Source organism: Canis lupus, chromosome 31 (genome assembly GCF_048164855.1).
Source record: "Canis lupus baileyi chromosome 31, mCanLup2.hap1, whole genome shotgun sequence".
NCBI classification, from domain to species: Eukaryota; Metazoa; Chordata; class Mammalia; order Carnivora; family Canidae; genus Canis; species Canis lupus.
The window spans coordinates 33,873,058-33,898,483 of NC_132868.1; the positions used below are offsets into that span (position 1 = coordinate 33,873,058).

The 25,426-nt window shown below is 37.7% G+C and overlaps 1 protein-coding gene across 14 annotated transcripts in view; it reads right to left on the reverse strand.

The window, feature by feature from the left end:
- Positions 1-25,148, reverse strand: part of ZBBX (zinc finger B-box domain containing) — a 112,192-nt gene extending 87,044 nt beyond the window's left edge. For 12 of the 14 annotated variants that reach the window (XR_012022028.1, XR_012022027.1, XR_012022033.1 and 9 more), the window contains exons 1-6: positions 19,805-19,823; positions 19,189-19,324; positions 14,666-14,779; positions 12,081-12,171; positions 5,688-5,736; positions 4,571-4,680 (exon numbers count right to left, since the gene is read on the reverse strand). Coding sequence is in view for 7 of the 14 variants with exons in the window: in XM_072807966.1 (XP_072664067.1) it covers positions 4,571-4,680; positions 5,688-5,736; positions 12,081-12,171; positions 14,666-14,779; positions 19,189-19,256 (432 nt within the window). In the remaining 7 variants the exon portion in view is untranslated. Of the gene's footprint in view, positions 1-4,570; positions 4,681-5,687; positions 5,737-7,670; positions 7,945-12,080; positions 12,172-14,665; positions 14,780-19,188; positions 19,325-19,804; positions 19,824-25,129 lie in introns of those variants that run through there. The other 2 variants (XM_072807963.1, XM_072807967.1) reach the window with 2 other exon arrangements.
- Between the last annotated feature and the right edge of the window lie 278 nt (positions 25,149-25,426).

Consider the following 25,426-nt stretch of genomic DNA (forward strand, 5'->3'; position numbering starts at 1 on the left):
CCAAGTATTTGTTAACAACAGATTTTTAATGAAAGTAGCCAAACGGATGTTGTAGACGAGAAGATCAAAGCTGGAATTGCAGAGTAAGCTTATATATTTTGTTATACAAGCATATTTGGATTTAAAGTGGGTTAAAATGACCGCCAACTGGAAAATCTTTTTAGGCAGTTTGAATAACTGGCAGAAAAGCACTAAAAATGTAGATAAGGACTCCATTCCACCACAAATGCTTCTTTCAATGATGGAATACCCAAGTGCAGTTTTAGCAGATATCTTTTTAATTTGATCAAGCCTAGATCAGTTGTGCTAAGCCTCCAGAATCCCTTTGAGCTTAATTAAATTATCCATATTTGCCAAATTAATATGTAATTTTTAACTATCCATTTCAGTTTTGCCATGTACAAATAGCCTAAAGCTACTGGAATTTCTTTTAAAAATAAGAAATTTGGAAGTTTGGGGTCTTATTTTTACCATCAATGTATGTGAATGTGTCAGGAGACATAAAAACCTGCCAACAACAAAACACACACAAGTTACTGTCTCCTATCAATGTGCCAGGTACAATGCTAACTGCTTCATACGCATTAACCTTTATTCTCAATAACTCTGAGGTATAGACTACCGTTGTCTATATTATCCCACTGTTACAAATGAGAAAACAGAAATACAGAGGAAATTAAGCCATTTGCTAAAGGTCACATAGCTAATAAAAGGTAAAGTTAAGATTCAAACCACCAGATTGCAAGCTCTTAACCCCTATCTCCCATATACAACTCATCCTGATGAAGACCCGATCATAAGATATAAGATGGTTTACCCTCACTACACAACCAGCCTTACTATGTAGAATGATGGACGCTAAGAATACAAGATAACCTTAAGGTTTATCAGTACCATGGTCTACTTCATTAGATGTGCCTAACTTGAATTTTTAAATAACTTATTGTGGTGTTTGACAAGTATCATTTCATTTCAAATCAAACAACACATTTTCCGAAAATCTTAGCAAAATCCTTTAAGAATGTGTAGGCTCTAAAAGCTGGTTTCTATTTATAACAGTTTTTCAAGCAAATCAGCCTTTTAATCACTGCGCCCATCATCACTCTTGTTTGCTTTCCAGCCATGCCCCATTTATCTTGTCTAGGATGTCCCTCTTCTTGCTTTTCCTTCTCTTTGGAAAAACAGATTCTTTATTTCCAACTCAAATTTTATTTATCTACGTATGTCACATTGTTCAAATTTCCTGGCCTTTAAAAAACGTTCAACATAGGACAGCATTCACAAGAAATATTGACAGCTCTGACATAAATACTTTATTCTGATCATTAATAATGGACCCCAACAATTTGATTCAGCCAGTAAGTCCCTTTTAGCTTTCATACTTCCAACTTCAGGATTATTAACACTGTTTATATTTTTAAACATTTCTGGGTAGGTATAACTTGTGAAAATGTCTTACTTTTTGCCCGTCATTGTATCAAATAAGATAGGAAAACAACATAATGTAACAGTAAGAGCACTGTACCAAGAGCCTGGGTTTTACATTTAATACTGCAATTAATTAGCTTTTTATTAGACTTACAGCATTCTAACTCTCTTAGACCAGCTAAAACTGCCATGAAATGAGAATAGTAACGTAGTCTCAAATCAGAAATGATTGTGGCCAAATTCTCTGAAACTAAAACAACTATCAGTTATAATAATCTACAAATATTAGCTATACCCATTAAATTCTTTGGGAGAAAAATGGCTTCTTAAGTCTGTGTAATATTTTAAATTACATAAGATATTAGAGTACTTTAAATACTAACTGAAAGGAAGATGTATCAGAAGTATTACAGAAAAAAAAATTGATTCATTCAGCAAATAGTTATTGAGTGCCTACTGAATTGCAGGCATAATTCTAGATGGTGGGTATTCAACAGTGAACAAAACTAAATCCCTCCATGCCTGAAGTTGACATCGGTAGGTGGAAAATAAACACATAAATTTATATTAAGGGGTAATAAATGCAATGAGGTTACATGGAACAGCTCCAAAATACTCAGGGCAACTCAACTGTTGCTTTTACAAAGGGTTGCCATGGCAGGGAACATTTGAATTAATCCTTATTATGAGGAGAATGTAGGAGGAGAAAAATATGTTGGAAGATATACTAAAGGTTCGATTTGAACACGTTAAGTTAGTGATTACTATTAGACATCCAAGTAGAGGTGTTGAATAGGCAGTCTGAGTTTGAAAGTTCGGGGAAAAGAGATGAGTTCGAGATGTAAATTTAGGAACCATCCATGTAGAGAAGATGGTCTTTAAAGCCAAGAGAGTGGTAAAATTACCTATAAAGAGTAAGTAGGGGCCCCTGGGTGGCTCAGTCAGTTAAGCATCTGCCTTTGGCTCAGGTCATAATCCCAGGGTCCTGGGATCAAGCCCTGTATCGGACTCCCTGCTCAGTGGGGAGCTTGCTTCTCTCTCACACTCTGACCCTCCTCCCTGCTTGTGCTCTCTGTCTCAAAAAAAATAATATCTAAAAAAAAAAAAAAAAGAGTAAGTAGATAGACTAGGGAAGAGAGCTGAGGAGTAAGCCCTGTGGCACTCCAATATCCAGGGACCTAGAATACAGAAAGTAACAAAGATTGAGAAGGAACAGTTAGCAAAGTAAAATGAAACCAAGAGAAAATCATGTCCTGGAGGAAGGCAAGTGAAGAATCACAAAAGAGGAGAGAGGAATCCTTACTGATAGATTAAGATAAGAACTGAAAATTAGCCACTGTCTTTAGGAATATGGATGTCACTGGTGATCTTTATAGGAGCAGTTGCTGGACATAGACCCAATCCTGAATGGAGAGGGTTCCATGAGAATTTAGCAATTCCACTTTTAAGCATATACCCAAAAGAATTGAAAGTTGACCCCTGGACAGGTATTTATACTGATCTATGTTCACTGTAGCATTACTCACAATACTCAAAAGGTAGAAACAAGTGTCCCGAGTGTCCACTGAGGGGATGAATGGATAAACAAAACGTGGGATATACATACAATGGAATATTATTCGTCCTTAAAAAGGAAAGAAATTCTGACACATGCTACCATATGGATGAACCCTGAAGACATTAAGTCAAATAAGTGAGGCACGAAAGCACAAATACTACAATCTTCCACTTATATGAGGCACCTAGAATAGTCAAATTCATAGAAACAGAAAGTAGAATGAGAAAGTAGGATGATGATTGCCAGGGGCTGACAGGAGGGGTATATGGGAGTTACTGTTCAATTAGTACAGAGTTTCAGTTCCTTAAGATGAAAAGAATTTTGTGGATGGACGGTGGTGATGGAATCACAATAATGTGAATGTATTTCACACCACTGAACTGTACTCTTAAAATGGCTAGAATGGTAATTTTTAAATTACGGTATATTTTGCCATAATTTTTTTTAAGTTCATGAAATCAGCAACAATGAGGAGTTAGAGAACTGTCAGGACCCATTTTCAGGGGTCTTTTTTCAATTTCATTTCATAACTTTTAAGGAGAAAAAAAATAAACATCATTGGAAGGGGAAAAAAAAAGACTTGCAGAGAAAGAAATATCCACACAGCCTTAAACGTAGTAAAAAACTGGGAACAACCCAACTGTCATTCAATACGTCAATGAAAAAACAGATCTTGGTATATTATATAATCGAGTGCTACTCAGTAATTCAAATGAACAATCTACTAAGAAATGTAATAACACGGGTGAAATCTCCATGTGGAGCAAAAGAAGCCCTTACACAGAAAACTATGTGCCCTATTTATTCCATTTACATGAAGTTCAAGAATAGGTGCCACTAAATGGGTGGTGCTTAAAATCAGAACAGTAGTTGGCTTTGTGATGGGAATTAATTGGAAAAGGCACGAGGGAACCTTCAGGGGTATTCATCATACTGATGGGGGGGGGCGTGTACATATTACATTTGTCAAAAGGCATCTAATTGCACATTTAAGATCTTTCTATTTCACAGTAAGTATGTTATACCTCAGTGAGAGAGAGAGAGAGAGATGCCTGGGTGGCTCAGCGGTTGGGCATCTGCCTTGGCTCAGGGCGTAGTCCCCAGGTCCTGGGATTGAGTCCCACATGGGCCTCCCTGCATGAAGCCTGCTTCTCCTTCTGCCTATGTCTCTCCCTCTCTCTCTGTCTCTCGTGAAAAGATAAATATTTTTTTTTAAAAGAGAAAGAACAGGAAGAGAGAATATGATGAGAGCAGGTATAGGCAACTCTTTAGAAGTCTTCCTAACAAGGATACAGAGGGGGATGTGATGGTCATAGAACTTTGGTTGTGTTTTTGGCTTGGAAAGTACTGCAGCATGTTGGTGTGCGGAGAGGCAGGATCCAAGAGAGAACAAGAGTTAGGTGACATCCTTAAATGGCAATGAGAGGGTGAGATGCCGTGCACTGAATGGGGGCGGCAGGCACACTTCACCTTTAGCAACAGCGGAGAAGGTAAAGTACCTGGCTACTAGAGCAGGTCAAGTTGGGAGAGGTGAATGAGGCCATGGGAAAGTTATGTTCTAGTATCTGATTACAGTGCACATACCAGCAGAGCACTTTTGTTCTCACACTGTCCACACAGCTTCCCTTTCATCTTGGGTTTCTCACTTTCAGAAGGATTGGCCATCTTATAATTAAGTGGTTGTTTCACTGGCTCTGAAAGAAAAAAAAAAATGTTAGTCCAATCACATGAAATATGATGTTCAGTTTTCTGACTGATGAAATAATGAACTATGCACATTTCTAAATTCTCAGAGTATTTAAATATTAATTGCCCAGTAAGAATGGTGTGCAACCAAGTCTATTCTTCCCAGTAAACCGTGGAGGCCACAGCCTGCCTCCCAGCCCCCTTGGCCACAGGGCCGCACATACCGGCCCACACCCATTCTGTTTAAAACTCACTTGAATTGGACATTTGAAATTACAGAATGTTAAAAACTATGCTCTTGATAGAATCCTTACGGTTCCATCCCATCTCTAGAACAAACTAAATGAAGCTTACATGGAATAACTTCTATATTGAATGTTATGTGTATTTATTTCTAGAATTTGTTCTACCAAGTAATCTTAGCCATTCAAATTAAATGTACTTATCTGCTACAAAAATATATATATATATTTCTTTTAGAATTACTGTGAATTCAAAATTGATTTGGGGGTTTTGCTATTGTGAAATCATGTATTAAAATATAAAACCATTTTCAATATTCTTTTAGATTCCTGGAATTAAATTTCAAAATATAATTTTACATGGCTAAACTATCTTCCTGGTTAAGAGATTATGTAATAAAGTTTACAGAAAGCCCTCACTTTTGAAAATGCTATTGGACGTTTTCTGATGTTTTTTGACATAAAATGAGGTTGCCCCCGCCGAAAATAAATAAAATGAATTTGAGTATCAAAAGTCATATCAGAGTCATCATTTGGGGGGGGGTTTGACATAAAACGAGGTTGTCCCCCCCCAAAAAAATAAATAAAATGAATTTGAGTATCAAAAGTCATATCAGAGCCATCATTTGGGGGTTTAGAATCTTTATATTGCATGAACAATTCTGGCATTTTAATGTTCTTTAAAGATATAAAAGATATATATCTTTCTTTCTTTAAAAATATAATTTTAATTCTATCTTTAGCATCTAATAACACAGTGGCAAACTGGTTACCTTGAAGTTGCTCCTTCAGTAATTTTAATTTCACTTTTCCAGCAGAAAGCTATATTAATGAAATAGATATCATTTGTCAGGTATACATTCTCTTCTCCAAAGAAAGTTTAAGTTACCAACAAAAATATTAGAGAGTCACAGCATTTCAGTGCATCTTGAGTAAAACAAACATTTTGAGAGAATAATACAAAATTAATAGAAAATCATAATTAAAGCATATATAGAACTGGTAATTAAGAGAACATACCAAAAAAAAAAGAAAATAAATTTTGAAAATACATAAACCACTTTTGAAGACATGCCATAAATTATGTTTTAAACAAAAATCATTATACATCATCATAAAATTATTTTAGGAAAGCACTAGTATTCAAATACTGTAAAGGCTCAGTTAAGCCTGTTCTAGCTCTGCTCTTTCTGAAATACACAAAGTCTAATATTTGGGTAGACTAAATCTAAACTGAATTCTGACTGAGCCACTCTGCTTACATAACCATAGAAACCAATATTATCTTATTTGTCCAATTTAGAGAACCACATGCTTAAGCATCATAGATTTAACCTTCAATATATTGGCTGTGATCCCTGACTTTCTGAAGTTATAGCCCAAATATTGAGTAAATAAGCTTCACTGTTAGATGTTTCAAATAGTTACTTAAAAATCCTTGGATCTTAAGATTTTTGTTTTTGATCTTAAGATTTTAAGACAAAAAACAGACTCACCAATTGTATGTACTTGCCTTAGTCTTATTAAAATCAACATTCAAAGTACACAAATGAGCATGAAGAAATGGTGCACTTTTATACAGACCCTGTCAATTCAAGCCTAGTTTTCAATTTGCAATTTGCATGCTCAATTGCCCAATTTGTACATGAGAATATGAGAACAACGGTTGCCTCTATGTCGACGGCTGTACCAACTGCAGTCATCTTTGAAAATTTAGGCATAATTATTCTCAGTGAATCTAGTGGTTTTGCTTCAAAAGGGCATATTTTGTTCACATTCTTTAAGTAGCTGCTCAGATGCTATGTACCAAACACAGCAGAAAAGGAAATAGGATTGAAATAATCAATTTTTATGTGAATCACACTTTTATTTTTAAACCGAAAATGTTATACAAGTTACAGATAATTTAATCTCATTTTTCATAATGAAACTATCCAGTATTATTACCTTAATGATACATCTGAATTGCAACATGATCAATGTGGTTATAGGCTACCTGGGCAGAATGGCTACGCCAGAGCAAATTGAACCCATTATTAGGGAAATTTTACAAGTTGTTTTTATTATTGTGAATATTTTTCTGCTTTATAAATATGGCCATATCTACTTCAAATGATTCAAACTGCATAAAAATATTTCAGTGAACAAACTGCCAGTTGCTATTTTTAGGCAAATAGAATTTCCCCCTATGTCTGATTTTCATCTGTTTGGGAAAGAGTTGAGGGCAAGGTAGGGTTGGACCAGGGATAGACATATACCACACACACGTCCATATGTGTATACACATACATGCACGTAAGAATGTATATCCACAAACGTGTATATCCAAAACATAAGGCATTCGATATTTTGAAGCCTATGCTGCATGAACCCACTTATGTCTCCACCAGTAGATGCTGACGGGGTGCCATTGGGGACCAGGGTGGTTGAGTAGCTGTACCATACAGACACATCACCTGGGCCATTGGAACCAGGCTTGCTGTCATCATCAGCCTCCTTGGCATTGACAAATGCCTCCAAACTCCCACCAGTGCCCTAATCTGCTGTGCGAGCCCACACTCCTCCCGTGAGCCACCTTTTCAAATATTCTTATTCTTAACCCAATGAGCTACATAACCTTTGCCATTTTCTATGGTCTGTCCTTCCATCCTTGTTCCCTGCTAGTCCACAGAGTCCTTAATAAACAGTCATTTATCTTGTGCCTTAAACCTTTCCTTAAACTAACTCTTGCAAAACTTCACATTAACTGGACTCACCTTTCCTCAGATACAACCTTGTCCAGAGAACTCTCCAGAGGAACTAGCTGTATTTCTCTCCATCTCAGTTCTGGGTGATGACCATGGAGGCTTCAATGTTCATGGTCACCTGACATCCTGATGCTGAAAAACCCTCCAATATGTTGACTACTATGAAGGTCTAAGTGCCTTGTCAGTCACCTGACCATTATGACCAAACCTTAAACCTAAGCCGCAATCTGTATGATCACACCTTCAAAAGCCCAAACTCAGAGCTTCTCAGTGCTAACCTTGATCAGCTTACCTTCTTCCTCTTAGACCTCTACCTCTATCTATCTCCCATTGTGATGAAATAATCCTGACTGGGTCCCCTACAAATCCACGCTCTTATGGCTTTTCAGCAGTTTACTTATTCATTCCATGCTAAACCTCAATCATGACTCCCTCCGTGGCTACATCCAACTTTCTCTATCCCAAAAGACCCATATTCACCCCATTTCCCTTCCTTATTGTGAGATGATCCTGCCATACTATGAATGCTGAGGTCTTCCCATTAAAATCTTTCCATGGCTTCCTTCCTCATCTCCTGTCAAATGCAATCTCTAAAATGTCACCTTTGCTGCCACCTATTTTCTCTTCCATCTTTCTTACCAGATACAATGTGTCCTCCTTCCATTGGTTAAGGCCTTCTTAATGAACTCTCTCTTCAAATACTACACCCCAGGAACTGATACCTCTCTCATTTGCACTTCAATCTTTTCTCCACTAGTGACTCTATCCCTCCGCTACAAACTAGCTCACATGTCTTATAATAATGATTATAATAAACAATATACACTTGATTCTTAAACAACATGGGGGTTGGGGCACCAAGTTTTGACCCCCCCAAAACATAACTGCTTAATAGCTTTGACTGGAAGATTTATCGATAACATAACCAGTCGATTAACACATACATATTCTGCATATGTATTATATATTATATTCTTAAAGTAAACTAGAGAAAAGAAAATGGTATTAAGAAATAAGGAAGAAAAATGCATTTATAATACTGTACATACATTTGAAAAAATGTCTGCTTATTAAGTGGACCTGCACAGTTCAAACCTGTGTCGTTCAAGTGTCAACTGTAATAAAGTCTTTCCTTGGTCCTGTTAAATCCTTGAGAGGTCATCCACCATCCTCATACTCACTGCAACGTTAACTCTTTACTTACTGCCATCCACCCTTATTTCTGTAACCACGTGATATCTATTTTTCCATCTAACATCAAATCAAATTCAGTGTTTGTTAAAAACTCTCATTCTCCACAAACATTTTAATGTGATTTGCAGCCAACGTTACAACTGGTTTCACACAAAGAATCTCAACATTGTTTAAACTCTGTGAGGTAGTTAAAAAGTATGGTTATGTATGTTTACAAATATGATAACAGAAGCTCAGAGAAGTTAAGGGACTTGCCTAAAATCACAGAGCTAATAAAATCAAGATTATAATCCATACAGAGTCAAGATTATAATCCATATAAGACAAACAGAGGGTTTCTTGACCCTGATACCATTGACATTTGGGCCAAATAATCTTTGGTGTGAGTGCTGTCCAGGATATTGTAGGATGTATAGCAGCACTCTTGGCGTGTAGCCACTATCATTAACCAAACACCTGAAACCCTTGTGGTGGTGATAACTAAAAATGTCTCCTGGGAGGTAAAACTAACTGCTGTTGAGAAGCACTGGTCTCAAATCACAGTCAAAACACTCTCCTTTACTTTTGTTTTCTATGAAATTACATTACTTTGATGCTACTGCTACCATCCTTCCTCTTCTCAGGCTCCCTTTACTGGAGAGCTGGTAAATCACCTTAGAACCAGATTGAAAGCCTGCATTCCAAATCTTGGCCCTGATGCTTGACCTTGAGCAAGTGAATTTCTTTGATGTTAAATTACTTCATCTGTGGAACTGGAAAAATAACAACTGCCTCTAAGAGTGATATAAGCATTTAATGAGATAAGACAAGTAAAACAGCTCAACTGTTGACTGGTATAAAATAGATAGTGATTATCAATATTAAAGTTCTCTTTTACCTCCATATCCTTTAAGCTTTATCCTTCACACCTGCCCTTTGTGAGCTCTATCCTTTATACCTTTCTTCTCCTTTTTTATAAATTCTTAGGAAGTACATTTATTCTCTTGGCTTCAACTAACACATGAAAAGTCAAACAAAACTCTAAATCTTCAAAATTTGTTAGGTAGAACTTAAGTGTCCTCAAAGAAAGAAGGAAAGAGGTAAATAATGTGATGTGGGGATGTGTTAATTAAGCCTAGGGGGGATATCTTTTCACAATGTACACATATATCAAATCATCATGCTGTACATTTTACATTATCTTAAAAGTGTAATTATCAATTATGCCCCAATAAAGCTGAGAAAAGAAGGGAAGGAAGGAAGGAAGGAAGGAAGGAAGGAAGGAAGGAAGGAAGGAAGGAAGGAAGGAAGGAAGGAAGGAAGGAATTTCTAAATCCCCAGGGTTTTTTTCTACTTCTCTCTTCTACCTCCTTTTCAATCCAAACTGATATCAGAAGTCAAATGACTTCCTCCTTTCTTTTCTCACTGTTTTTTTTTGGTTCCATAGTTTTCTTCATATTTCTTCCACTACATTCTAATTCAGACTCTTCTTATTTGACCTCTAGATTCTTTTAGTTGTCTTCTAAATAGTCTCTCTGCCTCTATACTAGTGGCCTCCAAGGTATCATGTAGACATGTATGACAGAGCTCAGGAAAAGACCAGAAAGTAGAAACAAAGTATCTGTGTTTATGTCATCCTTAAGTAATGTCCATAATTTGTTTTACAATGCACATGATATATTAGTAAACTATCATTTATATAAATAAATTCAATTTATAAATAAATAAAAAGTTCATGTATAGAAAAGTCCATGATCAAAATACATTATTCATTGATATGGGACATGATGAAAACAGTTTCCATATCATTCTATTTTCTATTTATAAACTCCTAATGCACTGGCTATTTAGACAAGATCAGCCATCATAAATCATCACCTTAATCTTGCTTTCCTCCTGCTCAAAAGCTGTCAGGGAATTCCATTCCCACAGTAAGAGTCAAAACTCTCAACTCTGATATTTAAGGCCTTCCCTCCTCCTCAGGCTCACTTTCCACACCCACCTTCTACAGCTCCCCAGACCCCAGGCTTTCACATCTTCTGACTCAATTATGAGGCTTGTGGGGCCTCGCATCATGACTTATTCACAATTTTTCCCTTATAAAGACATCTAGTAGACTCAAATATTTCTGGAACTAAAGTATTTTTTTCCCAAACATAGATGGTTCAGATACTAAATGGTTATGAAAAAAAAATGACATACTGACTTTTCCTATTCTCGTATGTGCATCATCTTTCACATTAGATGAGGATCTTCTCAGGGACAAAGATAATGCACTATGTGACAATGGAGGCACTTAATAATTGTTATTGAATAAATAAGTCAATAATCACAGAGTCAGCATTTTTAATATTTTATATATCAATAACATCTGATACATGGAACACTCAGAAAGATCATGAAAAATGGGAAGTGGATTCTAAAACTTTTAATCCCAAAATTAAAGAAACATATTGCAGTAAGAGAATGGCACTAAAGAACAAAAGGCTTTTTTGAAGGCAAAAAGGTTAGAATCATCAAGTAAAATGTTTATAGATGCCACTGGCCCAAAGAAAGTTCAGTGATAGGTATATAAAAAAGAAAAAGCTATATAAGTTAAAATTTACAAAGTCACGGATCTCATACTAACTGAACAATCCAGAAATAAAACAGCTTTCCTTACATAGAGTCACTCATCTGGTTTTAATCTTAAATATGATGTAATGTTATATTTTATAATATACAGTAAAGATGAAGCAATTCTACAGCTGGAAGACCTGAAAGCATTTTTTCTTTGGGTATCTTCACATATGGAATCAATAGTATATAAATAATAATCATTATTCAAGCAAAACAAACAGATTAAACAGATGTGATACAATAAAAAGGCAGGAAAAAAAGTCTGTCCTTTGTTATATCAAATAACTTGGCTTTCATCGTAATATAAAACTACATAGTTGTACTGCACATACTTGAAACCAGAACTGAACCATATGAAAGAAATTCAGTTTAGAAAAATTCTACTCGAAAAAAAAAAATTCTACTCGAGGTGAATTTTTAAAAATCATCTTGCAGATGAAAAACAAAGTATATCTGAATAATGAAAGCTACAGATTAATCCATAAAATTGATCAAAATCCAATAATATGTAGTTGTTAAAATAAGAATAGTAGATTCTTAAGTATGGAAGGGAATACAAGATCTGAAAAATTAATTTATATCTCTTCACTGAGTAAATTCCCTGAGAACCAAATGGTATTTTCTTACCTTAATAACATTTCCTTTATTTTGTGACATCATGTGTGATTGATTACCCAATTTTCCCAGTTGCCCAGATTTCCAGTGATATCCACTTGACCTTCAATACATATAAACAGAAGACAAAATGTAATTACTAAATACATTTCTCCTTTCAATGAAAATAAATATATTTTCCTTGTTTCAAGAAATGAAATTCAGTCATTAACATGTAACAGACCACCACAAAATGAAAATGAAATATCAATAATGCCACAATATCCTCAGTAATTCTAAAATATAGCTGTACCGTATTTGGAACTTCTGAGAAGAAATGAACAAAAGTAAAATGTCCAAACACAGATGCAGAATTTCATTTTTTAGACATTTATGATGATTAAAGATAGTTTTATGGATTTATAGGAAATTTTACAGATTGTCATGCAGTTTTAAAAACTGGTCTACAAATGTAAAGAGGAAAAGGAAGCAAGACAATACTCAAAATAGTTGGCAGATCTACTAAGTGATGAATTCCACATTTAAGACGACAAACCAGCTCCCACATTGAAAGGTAACAGAGATGGCAAAGAAGGCAAACTGTTTAATTTCTAGTTTTCCAAGCACTTTTGAGTCTCACAAAATTTTTTGAAGTTAACAAGGCAAAAGCCCAATTTTCACTTAAAAAATAATGAGGCAAAAACTTGCCCAAGGTCACCCAGACAATAAATAATGAAGTCAAGTTTAGAACACTGGACTTCTATCTTCCTGACCAGTGAGTAGCAGGTTCTCATTCTGGCTATGACATTTACTATCTATGTGATCTTAGAAGAACATTTACCTCTTCTAAAAAGTCAAGCATTAGGACATTTTTAAAAACATCTAGAAAAGGTTTCTCAGCTAATGAAAACCCACTCTTGGGGCTGATTTCTAGACCTCTGATGCACAAATATTTCATGATCCACTAAGAAGTTCAAACTAAATTCACTGGATCACTAAGAGAAGAGCAGCAAAATATACAATATACTTTGTCACCTGAGATGACATACGACATTGAGATCCTTGATTAAATCAATGTTCTGATAATTAGAGAGGGTGTGTGTATGTGCCATGAATATGTTTTTAAGGAATCAGACTCTAAAGATAAAAACAACTGGAGTTACTGTAAACATCTGAATTTTCTTTAATGGCTCAGAAGGTATTGCATGGATATTTGATGATATCACTTGGATATTTCATAAGACTAAACAAAAGCTACTTTAATACACAAAAAGCCTGGCAATATTTAGTACCAGCCAAAGCACATGAGATGGGCACTGTCATTCTCTGTAGGAGAAAGTTACACATTTTTGAAGCCTATCTGAAAGACAATTTCTCCAGTATCTACCAAAATGCAAACTGCATATATACTTTGACTCACAATTTAACTCTTGGATATCTTTGTGTATGCAAGCACAATATATATAGAAACATATTCACAGCAGCATTTATAACTGCAAAATAGAAAAAAAATAATAAATATCTGTAAAATACACAAATATCATGTGCCATTAAAAGAAAGGCATCATGGGACGCCCGGGTGGCGCAAGCGGTTGAGCATCTGCCTTCAGCTAAGGGCATGATCCTGGAGTCCCGGGATCGAGTCCCATGTCAGGCTCCCTGCATGGAGCCTGCTTCTCCCTCTGCCTGTGTCTCTGCCTCTCTCTTTCTCTGTGTCTCTCATTAAAAAAAAAAAAAAAAATCATCAGTTGTGTGCTGATGTGGCAACAGCACTAAGACATATTAAGTAAAAAAAAAAAAATAGGGTGTGAATCATTTTATAGATCACCTCACTTGTACAAACATAAGACATGTCAGATATACACAAACACACATTCATAGAAAATGTATAAACACACAGGTTTATACAAAGATATTAGTGGGGGGAAAAGAATTTAATTGTTAAAAACAGTGCTACAAATGGGCTGGGAGTCAGCCTAGAGCTAAGAAGAAATAATTTCCATTATATAACTATCAGTTCTGTTTGGCTTTTATCATCTGTATTTATTAGTTTTATAATAAAGGAAAACTCCCAGTAAAATTAGTACAGATACAAAGCACAATATTAAAGAGTGCTCATTAATAAAATTTCAGCTAAGGCACATTTGTCTAAAAATATTTTAAACATACTTGAGGGTTTGAATGATTCCTATATATGAACATGTAAACCCCTGTCCCGGCAAAGTATTTTCATAAATAAAAATGACCTTAAACACAAACTGGCAATCTCCTACGGATGGCAATGGCAGTTTTATGAGAGCAAAGGCCAACTTCTGCATTGCTGTGCTAAACATCCCAGACTTTAATGGTTCCGAAGAGTCATATAAGAGAAATAAGAAAGTGTAAGACCAAATAAGGTTCAAAGGAAACAGAAGTCATGCTAATGTTAAAAAGGAACATGCCTTAATGTAAAGGACACAAATAGAAAAAGCAGGAGAAATTTAATATTATTTGTTCATCAAGAAAAGTTAGAAAATTCTCATTCAGGGCAGATCTTTGTTGGAATGACAATAATATCCGAAATAGTTTTCTACTCAATTCAGTTTATTTCTCTATAATCCCCTGAAAATGTCACCTACTTTCTTTCTTCCTTTTCTTTGCTCCAAGCTGATTGGAATTCCTGTAGTTTCTTTTCCATCTGTTGGTTCTCCAGTTCTAACTGTACCTTCTCCAATCTCAGTTCCCGAGCATTTCTGAGTAAAAGTCAAACACAGAACATTCATTTGTGGTAAACAAACAAACGAACAACAACAACAACAAAAAAGGTAAAATAATTTTTGTGTCATCTTTTGCCCTTACAATTATGAATAGTAAATAAGTGATAAAGTACTCCAAGGACTTCCTTTGGAAGTCTATTGGTTTCTATGGTTTCTTAAGTTAACATTATTTTCCATTAACATTCACCTTAACATATGTATATTTTCAAACTTCAGATTTTTGGTTTACCTACTACAGTGCTAGAGGTTTCAAATCATAATTCACTTTCCATATGAACCCTGTCCTTATAAATGCACAAATATCTATGCTATACAAATAGAAAGTAAAAGAAAGAAAGATTTTCCAATTTCCATACTGTCTTTCCTCTAAAGAATTCAAGTAGTTCGAAGCACACTGTTTAAAATAACTGTTTTCCGTCTTTCTAGACAGGATACACATTTTTGCTGACCTGATCATCTTAGAAACCTTCAACAAATTTCTACCTCTGTGTTGTACAAGTACAATAACAAAAAAAAAAAAAAAAAAAAAAAAAAAGGCAGAGCTTGTTTGGGGCCTATTAGGGAGAAAGCATCTACTGAGGTTCTTGGTATAGGAGCCATCAAAAGGATTGAATGGGAACTGGGCCAATACCACCTATTGTTTCCTCTGAAGGAAAACAAGAAGAAAAGAGCTTTTTGAGGACAGAGAAGAGTCCCTTTACAGATTCTTGAGCAAGAGATTTTGGTAATAATATCTGAAGCTCATCAAACTTTGACACAAGCCATCTCCTTCATTTTATGCTGCTGGTCTCTTGTCAGTTTTAGTCACTGACTCCATCTTCCATAAGCCTATGCCAACCTAGTTCTCTAGCTTTTCTCATCTATCATCAGTTTAAATCTCTTCCTTTATTATTATATTAGTGTTTGACTATATTCAAATAATCCTCGTGCATACCCAAGGATTCAAAGGCCAGGAATTAAAAAATAACGAATAATGGGGATCAGAAAGGGAACTAATTTATAGGAACAGTCACCAAAGAGCAAGTGGGCCAAAGATACGTGCCCAAGTGGACACTATCCAGGGAGACATACGGAAAGTGAAATAAGGCAAAGGCTGCCAGAAGGTTCAGAGAAGCTGGCAAAATACTGAGGGAGAGGCACTATTTTCATTATATCTGCTCCACAAGGAATATTTCAGCCCCTAGGATACTGTGGTGATAGGACATGTGAAAGTACATGATAGGATATGAGACCCAGTAGAGCTTCCAGTACAGACAGGAATATACACACACAGATATGCATGAAGGTAATCAAAATAGAGTATAATGGTGTTGTCATTGGAGAAGAGCATGGAGGTACCTGAGCACAGAGAGGGCACGTACCCAGCCGATAGGCCTGCAAGAACAGTTCCTGAAGAAAGAAAAGTCTGAGCTGATCCCTACAGGATGAAAGGACCTAGCCAGTTACAGGGAAATGGTGAGAGCTGTGTTCCAGGAAGAAAGAAAAGTGTAGGCACTAGTAGACACAGGTGATGTGTGGGACAAGGAACAAGAGGTTCCACGTGACCAGGAATTATGTACAGGATGGGAACAGTGGCAAGAAATGGGGCGGCTGAGGTGGAGAGGGGCCAGGTCATGAAGAGCCACGCAGGCCATGATGAGGATTTGTATTCTATAAGAAATAAGAATTGCCAAAGGATTGTAAGAGAATGGATCAGACTTGCATTTTAGAAAAATCACTCTGACTGCAGAATGGGAAATTAGAGGGTGTAAGGCTGAAAGGCAAGGCAAGGCAAGGCAGCCAGTTGGGAGACTATTTCAGTAATCCTAATAATAGAGAGATGATGCTGGTCTGACTAGATAGAGACAGTGGAGAGAAAAATGGGAGCATTTGAGAAATATAAGGAAATAAAATTAACTGGACTTGGAGACTGACTTGAAGTATGTGACTCACCATAGAAGGGACAAAGAAGGAATCTAAGACAATCCTAGGTTTCTTATTTGGGCAACCAGAAAGATAATGATGCCTAGGTCACTTTGGGATGGGATGGAGACACAGTTCAGGACTGTATGCTGAGGATACATGAGCTGGTCTTCCTGTCCAGAGTCTCGATGGCCAACAACAATTTTCCATGGCTTCCAGAGGAAGAGTTCAAGAGCACAATTGTGATTGTGTTACTCCCTTGCTTAGAAAACTTTTAATGTTTCTAAAGACTCCACTGGTAGAGGAAAGGGATAAGACTGGAAAAAAAAAAAAAAAGACTGCTTACTGACCAAGTGGTCAAGTTGATGGGATGCTATGGGTCTGAAACAAGACAAGGGTTCCTTCTAGAGACAGCCTCAGACACAGAGCTGGGGGGGCGGGGGGGAGCAGGGGGCAGGCAGGGCCATTGGGGAAAACTAAGGTTGATTCTGCAGCGATCAGGTCGACCCAAAAAATCCAAGGGCCAGAAACAACCTGCTCAAATTAGTTGGGGGCTGGGAAAGAGGAATACAAACACCGGAGAACACCAATGCATAAGCCAAGATTAAGATCATCATTAAGATAGTATCAAATGCAAATAGGCTTCAAATAAGAAAAGGGGGACAAAGGGAACTCCAGAGCAATTACTGTGGAGTAGGTGTTCCTGTCCTACCTTTTGTAGGATATTGATCATGACTGGATCAGGGAAACCTAATCACCTCCAAAATAAATTCAAAACTCCTTAGTGCACTGTACAAGTTAATTTACTATCTATACAGTCCTGCCCTTCTAACTTTGTTCTATAAATCTCTGTTCCATAAATCACTGCATGTGTCTGACACTTCCCAAACTATGTGGTCTCTCTACCTTTGCACAAGTTTCCCCCCAGTAACTACCCAACTAACTGCATCATTCAAGCAAAGCTTGGAGACCTCCCCACCTGTGCCCCAGCAGCTTGGGCCATGTTCTCATTGCCCCTTGGGCTTTCTCATCACACCACGCTTGCTACTATCTCATAAATGTGATTTTATCTATTCATATCCTCTACAAGCTACCTGAGAACAAAGATTGTGTCTTCTTCCTCTCATATCCACCATTCCCTAGCACACTGTGTAGAACATGCTCACTTAATAAATGTCTGTTGGCTAAATGGTCTTTATGTATCTAAACACAGACTAGAAACACAGGACCAAAATCAAATTATATATGCCCCATTTTCTTCTTTACACAAAAAAACAAAATCGGTAATAGTAGCAATTGGATAGCTCCCCTCCCACCTAAAAAGGGTAAAATTAATACAGCTGGTCTTGAACAAAAGAAGTTTGAACTGCATGTGTCCACTAATACACAAAAATTTTTTGATAAATACAGTATAGTGTTGTTTTCTTTTCCTTTCGATTTTCTTAGTAATATTTTCTTTTCTCTCGCTGAGTTTATTGAAAGAATACAGTATATAATACAATGCAACATACAAAGTATGTGTTAATTGACTACGTTCTCCAAGGCTTCTGGTCAAGACTAGGCTATTAGTAGTTAAGTTTTGGGGATGTTAAAAGTTATACAGGGATTTTTGACTGTTCTAGAGCATCAGTGCCCCTAACCTTTGTGTAGTTCAAGGGTCAGTTGTGCTGGGAATGCCATATATTTGTGTGACATTTTCCAGTTTACACGTGCTCTTACTCACAGTATCTCAAAAGTGAGGGAAGAATTAGGAAGGCTCTGAACACACTGAATAACCACAGGACTATTGATCTAATTCAGGGAACTCAAAACTAAAATTGAAAATCAACAGTCTGTCCCTAACCCAGACTGGCTGGCCCTTATTGATACTTGAGAGGCAGGCCTTGGGAATTTCCAGTGACTCTAGATGACCTCAAAAAGAAACAGTATATTGACACTGCCAGTACTCCTGCTATGTCACGAAATTCCCAGAGATGGCTTGGCTAGCTGAATGTGTCCACAAGACAATCCAGGACGTAAGGTACCCTTCCCAAGAAAGGTGATTTCAACATACTGTCCCTAGTAGATGAAGTGCTGGGATGACACCTTCTATTCTCTATTGAAAGATCTTTCAGTCCAATAATCTCCCTAAATTTCAGTGCCTTTCAGTTTCTTCAGGGTGATTCCTTTTTAACCCTGAAAAAGTATCACAAACTATCTGAAACCTTCTGTTAGACTGCTTCAGTAGTCAATAAACCCAAACCTCACTTATAACTTTTCACCTCAATTTTGTGGCATAAATAATTTTAGTCCTCAATTTAAAAATTATGATAGATTATATCAAACCTACTATCTCATAGATAAAAATACACCAATGTAAAGAAAATGGAAATAAGAGCTCACAAATTTAAGTTCAAGTCCAAATTGTCTCATATAAAAAGAATACAACATACAGAAATGTTAGCAATTATTTCTATTTTAGTAATAAATATTTATGCACTTACCTGTATCTTAGCTTTACAGAATTTCCAGGTTTTCCCCATGGAAGAACTATAAAATCTTTGGTGTCCATGATCACAGTCTTTTTTTTTTTTTCCAGTCTTATTATTATCAAAAAATTACTGTGATTTACAAAAACTTCTGAAAAAGTAACAAAGAATTATGCCAGAGTAAAGTAGTTAAATTACAAATTCAAAACTATGTGTAGTTGCAAGTTTTACAAACCGAAATCATTATGAGAAAAAAGCTTAATTAAAGGTTAAACAGTAAATATATATGTATATATGCTAAATTTAAGTTTTATATAGATCTATATACTAATAAAGTTATAAGTATAACATGTGATGGAACTAAAAATTTACGAATAATGTTATAGCAAAAAACTATGGAAATAGTCAGCTGAAAGTGAAGAATGCACTCATTAAGACAGAGCACATTCTCTGGCTCTTTCTGTGGTAAAGAGTATAAAAATATGCATCAGGTTTTGTTCCTATCCAAAAACAATATCCATGGCTAAATATAGGGAAAAGAAAAGAAACTTAGAGATACAATCCAAACTCAAAACCTTTCTTTGTACATATATGGCAATGTAAAATGAAAATTAAGGTATGTAATAATTACCCAAAGGCACTCTAATATCCTCATTCATCAAAGAAAATTTTAATGATGCTCTTTGCCTAAGATCAGAAATTAGCATATTTAGAAAGAATTTTTTAACAAGAAATGAAACAAAAAAAGATTTTCTGCCTAACTCCAAGTTAACCAGAAAATTAAATTATTCAGAACACCCTATTTCCTGAATATCCCAATTATTCATGGTTCTATAATAATTTACTCTGTAATGCTGAATTACCAAATCACGTGCACAACTATTAGATTTTTATACCAATAAAAATTTCCAAATTCTGAACACTCTTAAAGAAATATAAAAGGTATTACCATGCAGTCCATAGTTTCAAATGGCCAAACCATTTGATATTGTTGGTTTATACATGTGTTTCTACGTACTCACAACCCCCATAAATATTTACTAAGTCTCTGCTATATGCAAAGCACCATGCTGAGAGGCATGAAGGTATCAAGATCCAGGGAAATTTGTTTTCTATGCTCAAAAATGGCATAGAGTCAAAAAGGGCATATAAAACCTATATATAAAAGCCATAAAATAGGGTAGAAATTATAAAGGCCATAAAATTTATAGATGTAATAATATAAGAAGTGAGAGAAAGAACTTGAGCTGGCTAGCATTTAATGTGGGGATCTGAGGAGAAAGGAGGCTATCTAAGAAGATATGGGGGGGAGGGGGCACCTGGAGAGTACAGTTGGTTAAGCATCCAACTCTTGATTTCAGCTCAGGTCATGATCTCAGGGTTGTGAGATCAAGCCTCACTACAGGCTCAGAGCTGGGCATGAAACCTGTTTAAGATTCTCTCTTTCTCCCTCTGCCCCTTCCCACTCCACACTCACATACACACACACACACATACACATAAGAAGATATGATAAACAGTCGACACTATGAGAAAAACAGCTTTCAAATGGGGACTAATGACTGATTCTATTTGGTTGATGTGCAGGTTGCGTGGAGGGGAAAAGTAGGCATACATTTGGAAATGTAGGCTGAGGCCCCATAACGAGTGGCTTTAAATGCAAAGTTCAGGCATTTGGAATTTACTCTGTAGCTAATGAGAATCACTGAAAGTTTAAGACGGAAGAACAGAAAATAAATCTAGAAGCTTTGCTCAAAAACTTCAGGAGAGAAGGCATCAGAACGGGAGTAACCAAATGGAAGGCTTTTGTAACATCAAAGTCTATATAGTCAAATGAGTAATTCTTCAGTTTTGTTCCTCTGGGACACTATCTCATAATTCCAATGATGCAACCACTGCTCAAAATACTTTTAAAATGCCTCTTTTGAAATCGCCTGCAAAGTCCACCATACATACCCAACAAACACACAGATCTACTTCGTTGTGCCTCATTTAAAACTAAAAAGGATATTGTTCAGCAAGAGCGACTACTTTGTTCATTCAAATCCAGTTTCAAGTTATTCTCCCCACCAAAAAAAAAAAAAAATTAATTTAGTCTGAAAGAGTAGAGTTTGACTACCTTGGAGAAAATTCTGAAGGCACTTATTCTCTGAAGATAATCAAAAATGGAATTATACAAAATAATTCTATATTGCAAGCAGTGTAGTGGATGCATCGTAGGACTAAGTATATTTGTGCCTTCGATAAACAAATATTTAGCCACTCCTTTGTGACCTCTTTAAGCGTACTTTAGTCACAACGGTAAATAGGACATGGTGTCTTCCCTCAAAGAACTCAAAATGAAAGGGAAAGCCATATAGTGAGACAATACTGTGGACCATTCCAACAGAAGGAAATACTTAGGAGGGACATAGAACTTAGACTCACTTCTCAAGCACCAAGCCTTAGCTTTCAAAGCTAAAATCAGTGTCAAAGAAAACTAAAGATACCACTGGGAAACTAAGATTCGGTTTGCTCTGGGGAGGGGAGGGTGCATCTTCTCTACCCCTCCTTTGTAGGCAAAACCTTTGTCTCACTTAAAACGAAAGAGATAGAGAGAGAGAGAGAGAGAGAGAAAGGAAGGAAGGAAGGAAGGAAGGAAGGAAGGAAGGAAGGAAGGAAGGAAGGAAGGAAGGAAGAAAGAAAGAAAGAAAGAAAGAAAGAAAGAAAGAAAGAAAGAAAGAAAGAAAGAAAGAAAGAAAGAAAGAAAGAAAGAAAGAAATAGAAGAGAGGGAGGGAGGGAGGGAGGGAGGAAGAGACAAACTCTGGGAATAATCCTACTCAAAAAGAGTCTGTATCTCTTTTTTATTGTAATCTGGAAATACAATTGCTGGACCCTTGTCTACTGTGGCTAAGTTTTTCATGAAAAGTTCCACACTGTTATCATTACCAAAAAAAATTAAGCCAAAAGTTATGTGATCTTTAATTTTTAACTGTGTGGGGGATCGTGGTGTCTATTCCCCCCACATTGTTCAAGGGTCCACTTGTGCATAAAACTGAATACACGACGACTGAAATGAATTCTTATAAAAAAAAGTCTGTAAATTTCATTAGGATGAGATGATTCAGATTTATAGCTCTGCTGATAATGTGATTTAACCAATCAATGGTCTTATTCGGGGGTATTTCACCTCACTGAATGCAATTAGTAAGGCTTCTTCTCAGCTAAATGTTTTATCAAGTCACACACATAAGCCAATTTTCCTGTATGAAGAGAAAAGGAAGATTATAATTGTGAGTCATGCTGTTCTGTCTGTTTCCTCTCGTAAAACCAACAGAGAGGCGGTCACCTTTCTCGGCACAGCAAGGACATAACAATGTCAGCCGGAAGATCAGCAAAGCCCCAAACTTGAGTCACTTAACGGAATCAGGGAACTACAGATCAACTCCCTATTATGCAAACTTCGTCATTCCACCTGTCCTTTGGTGACACAATTTTTTTTTCTGATTATTAAACACCAGAAGTTTAATAGCTATTTGGAAAATTGTCTGGTTACCTGATTTATTAGGCCGCATCATTTTTCCATCCCCAACCTATTCTTCCCCATTCCTATACGCATGATATGACCCAAAGGTGTCCATGATGGTTGGATTCTCCTTCCACCTGAGATCTCATTCTGGGAATGCAACCCAAGAATCAAGGCTGGCTACCACAGAATGGAAACCAGGAAATCATGATGATTTAGAACCCTGGAAACTCAGAGCATTCATAAAGAGTTGCCCTACTCTCCTAGAATTTGCCATGATGCCACCGGCAGAATGGGAGGTTTGGGAAGCCACTGTTTTTGAGATGGGACAATTTGTATAGCTAAAAACTTTTTTTTAAAGATTTTATTTATTTATTCATGAAAGACAAAGAGAGAGGGGCAGAGACACAGGCAGAGGGAGAAGCAGCCTCCTTGCAGGTCCTTCCCAGGACCCCGGGATCATGACTTGAGCCAAAGGCAGACGCTCAACCACTGAGCCACCCAGGCGTCCCTATAACTAAAAACTTATCTAAGATGAGTTGATTATTCTAATGACCCAGATCATCTTAGACCTGAAAACTTAAATGCCAGTAAATAAGAATTTTTCTTTACTTTAACACATATTTTGAGGCCCAAAAGTAAAGATTAAAATCTTTCTAAATATGTAAGGAAAAATACATGATCCCTAGCACAATCTGATGCCTGAGCGGCCTACTGACTAAATATATGCCATTTTCTCCTGGCATAGGCCATGAAAGTAAATCAGGTATTGACTTCTCAGCTGCACTTCATCTTTCAGCCAACCAATATATCTGATTAATATTGCCTCAGGGTACTAAATAGTACCCATGTCATCCAGATTTTACCTTTTATATGCAGGTTCCCTTGAGAAAAATTAGCAAAGTTTGCTTGTGGATATCAAGGGGCAAGGAATCTTTTTAAAATATTTGCCAACTAAAAATGATAAGTAATATTAATGGATACTAGGTTAAACTTCAGAGGACCTTTGTGCCAAAGTGGTCTCTGAGCCTCAGTTTATCGCTATATTAAATGATGAGAATTCCACCCCACCGCACCCCACCCCACCCCCCACCCCCCTGCCCTCCCATCCCCACCTAATTTGCAAGATATCAAACAAAAGGACTCTAATTTGTGGCCTGTAAATCAGCGGGCTCCTTATGGGCCTCCAGAGAGCTCAGGGTTCAGGGAAGGGGCAGCCTTAGAAACTACCCTGAAAGTGGAATGAGGGAGCCATCAAGGCTTTTCTTAAACCACAGATTCTGATTTCATCCGTTTTACATAATGATCATACCTCTGAGTCAGATTGACTATAAATAAACTCCTCTATAGCTTAAAAAAAATGTTTTAAAGTCACAACAGTAAATCAATATACGATTATTAATTCTGTATCAACTGAAGACTTCATATGATCGCCAATAGCAATGAAAGCATTAAATTTATCAATCACACCTTTTGGAAATCCAACCCTTTCATGGATGAACCCTTTCATGACCTATGCCACTCATTCTCATAAAGTCCACTATTCCCCTAAGTGGTCACTTATGAATATTTTAGGAATGGGAAAAATTAAGGCATCCATCCAAGATTGGTGACAAAGCCAGAAATTACAATTTTATTCCCAGTCCCATTAGTTCCTCTTAGGACTTGAAATCTAAATATTGTTCTACAAACTTAAAATGATTAATTCCTATCATTCATATTCTTCCCCCTTTCATGATCTCAACCCGTCATAAAAAAGGAAATTTAGAGACAGAATTGTATAGCATCAGATTATCTTCTAAATTTTACAACAATGTATTTAAACATCGGTGAAAACCTTTTGGGTGTCAAAGTGCTCCCATGTAATACAAGGTCACAAAGGCAAGGTGTGACCCCGGGAGCCCGAGATCGAGTCCCGCCTCGGGATCCCCGCAGGGAGCCTGCTTCTCCCTCTGCCTGGGTCTCTGCCTCTCTCTCTGTGTGTCTCTCATGAATAAATAAAATCTTAAAAAAAAAGAAAGAAAAAGTCAAGTTGTAGAGCGGGTACGATGGAACCCCCTGGTGTCGTGTCCAGGGTTCACAGTTCCCGACTCCACTGGCACCAGGGGCTCAGAAGTTCTCTGTTTATAGGAAAAAAAGGAGCTTCCACTCCTGAGGCCAGTGGGGCTGGCAGTCGGTGGGGCTGGACACCCACTCGGGCAGCGCCCCAGGCCCCCGAATCCCAGCCCACACCCCCCCCCCCCGCCCCTCGGATCCCGGCCCGCCAGCTCGGAAGCCCACCCCCCGCCGCCCCATCTGCAGCCCCCGCCGCCCCACCTGGAGTCCCCGCCGACCCACCTGGAGCCCCCCGCCGACTCATCTGGAGACCCCGCCCCCCGCCGCCCCACCTGGAGCCCCAGCCGACTCACCTGGAGCCCCCGCCGACTCACCTGGAGCCCCCGCCGCCCCACCTGGAGCCCCCGCCGCGCCACCTGGAGCCCCCGCCGACTCACCTGGAACCCCCGCCGACTCACCTAGAGCCCCAGTCCCCCGCCGCCCTACCTGGAGCCCCCGCCGACTCACCTGGAGCCTCCGCCGCCCCACCTGGAGCCCCCGCCGACTCACCTGGAGCCCCCGCCCGCCCCCCGCCGCCCCACCTGGAGCCCCCGCCGCCCCACCTGGAGCCCCCGCCGCCCCACCTAGAGCCCCCGCCGACTCACCTGGAGCCCCCGCCGCGCCACCTGGAGCCCCCGCCGACTCACCTAGAG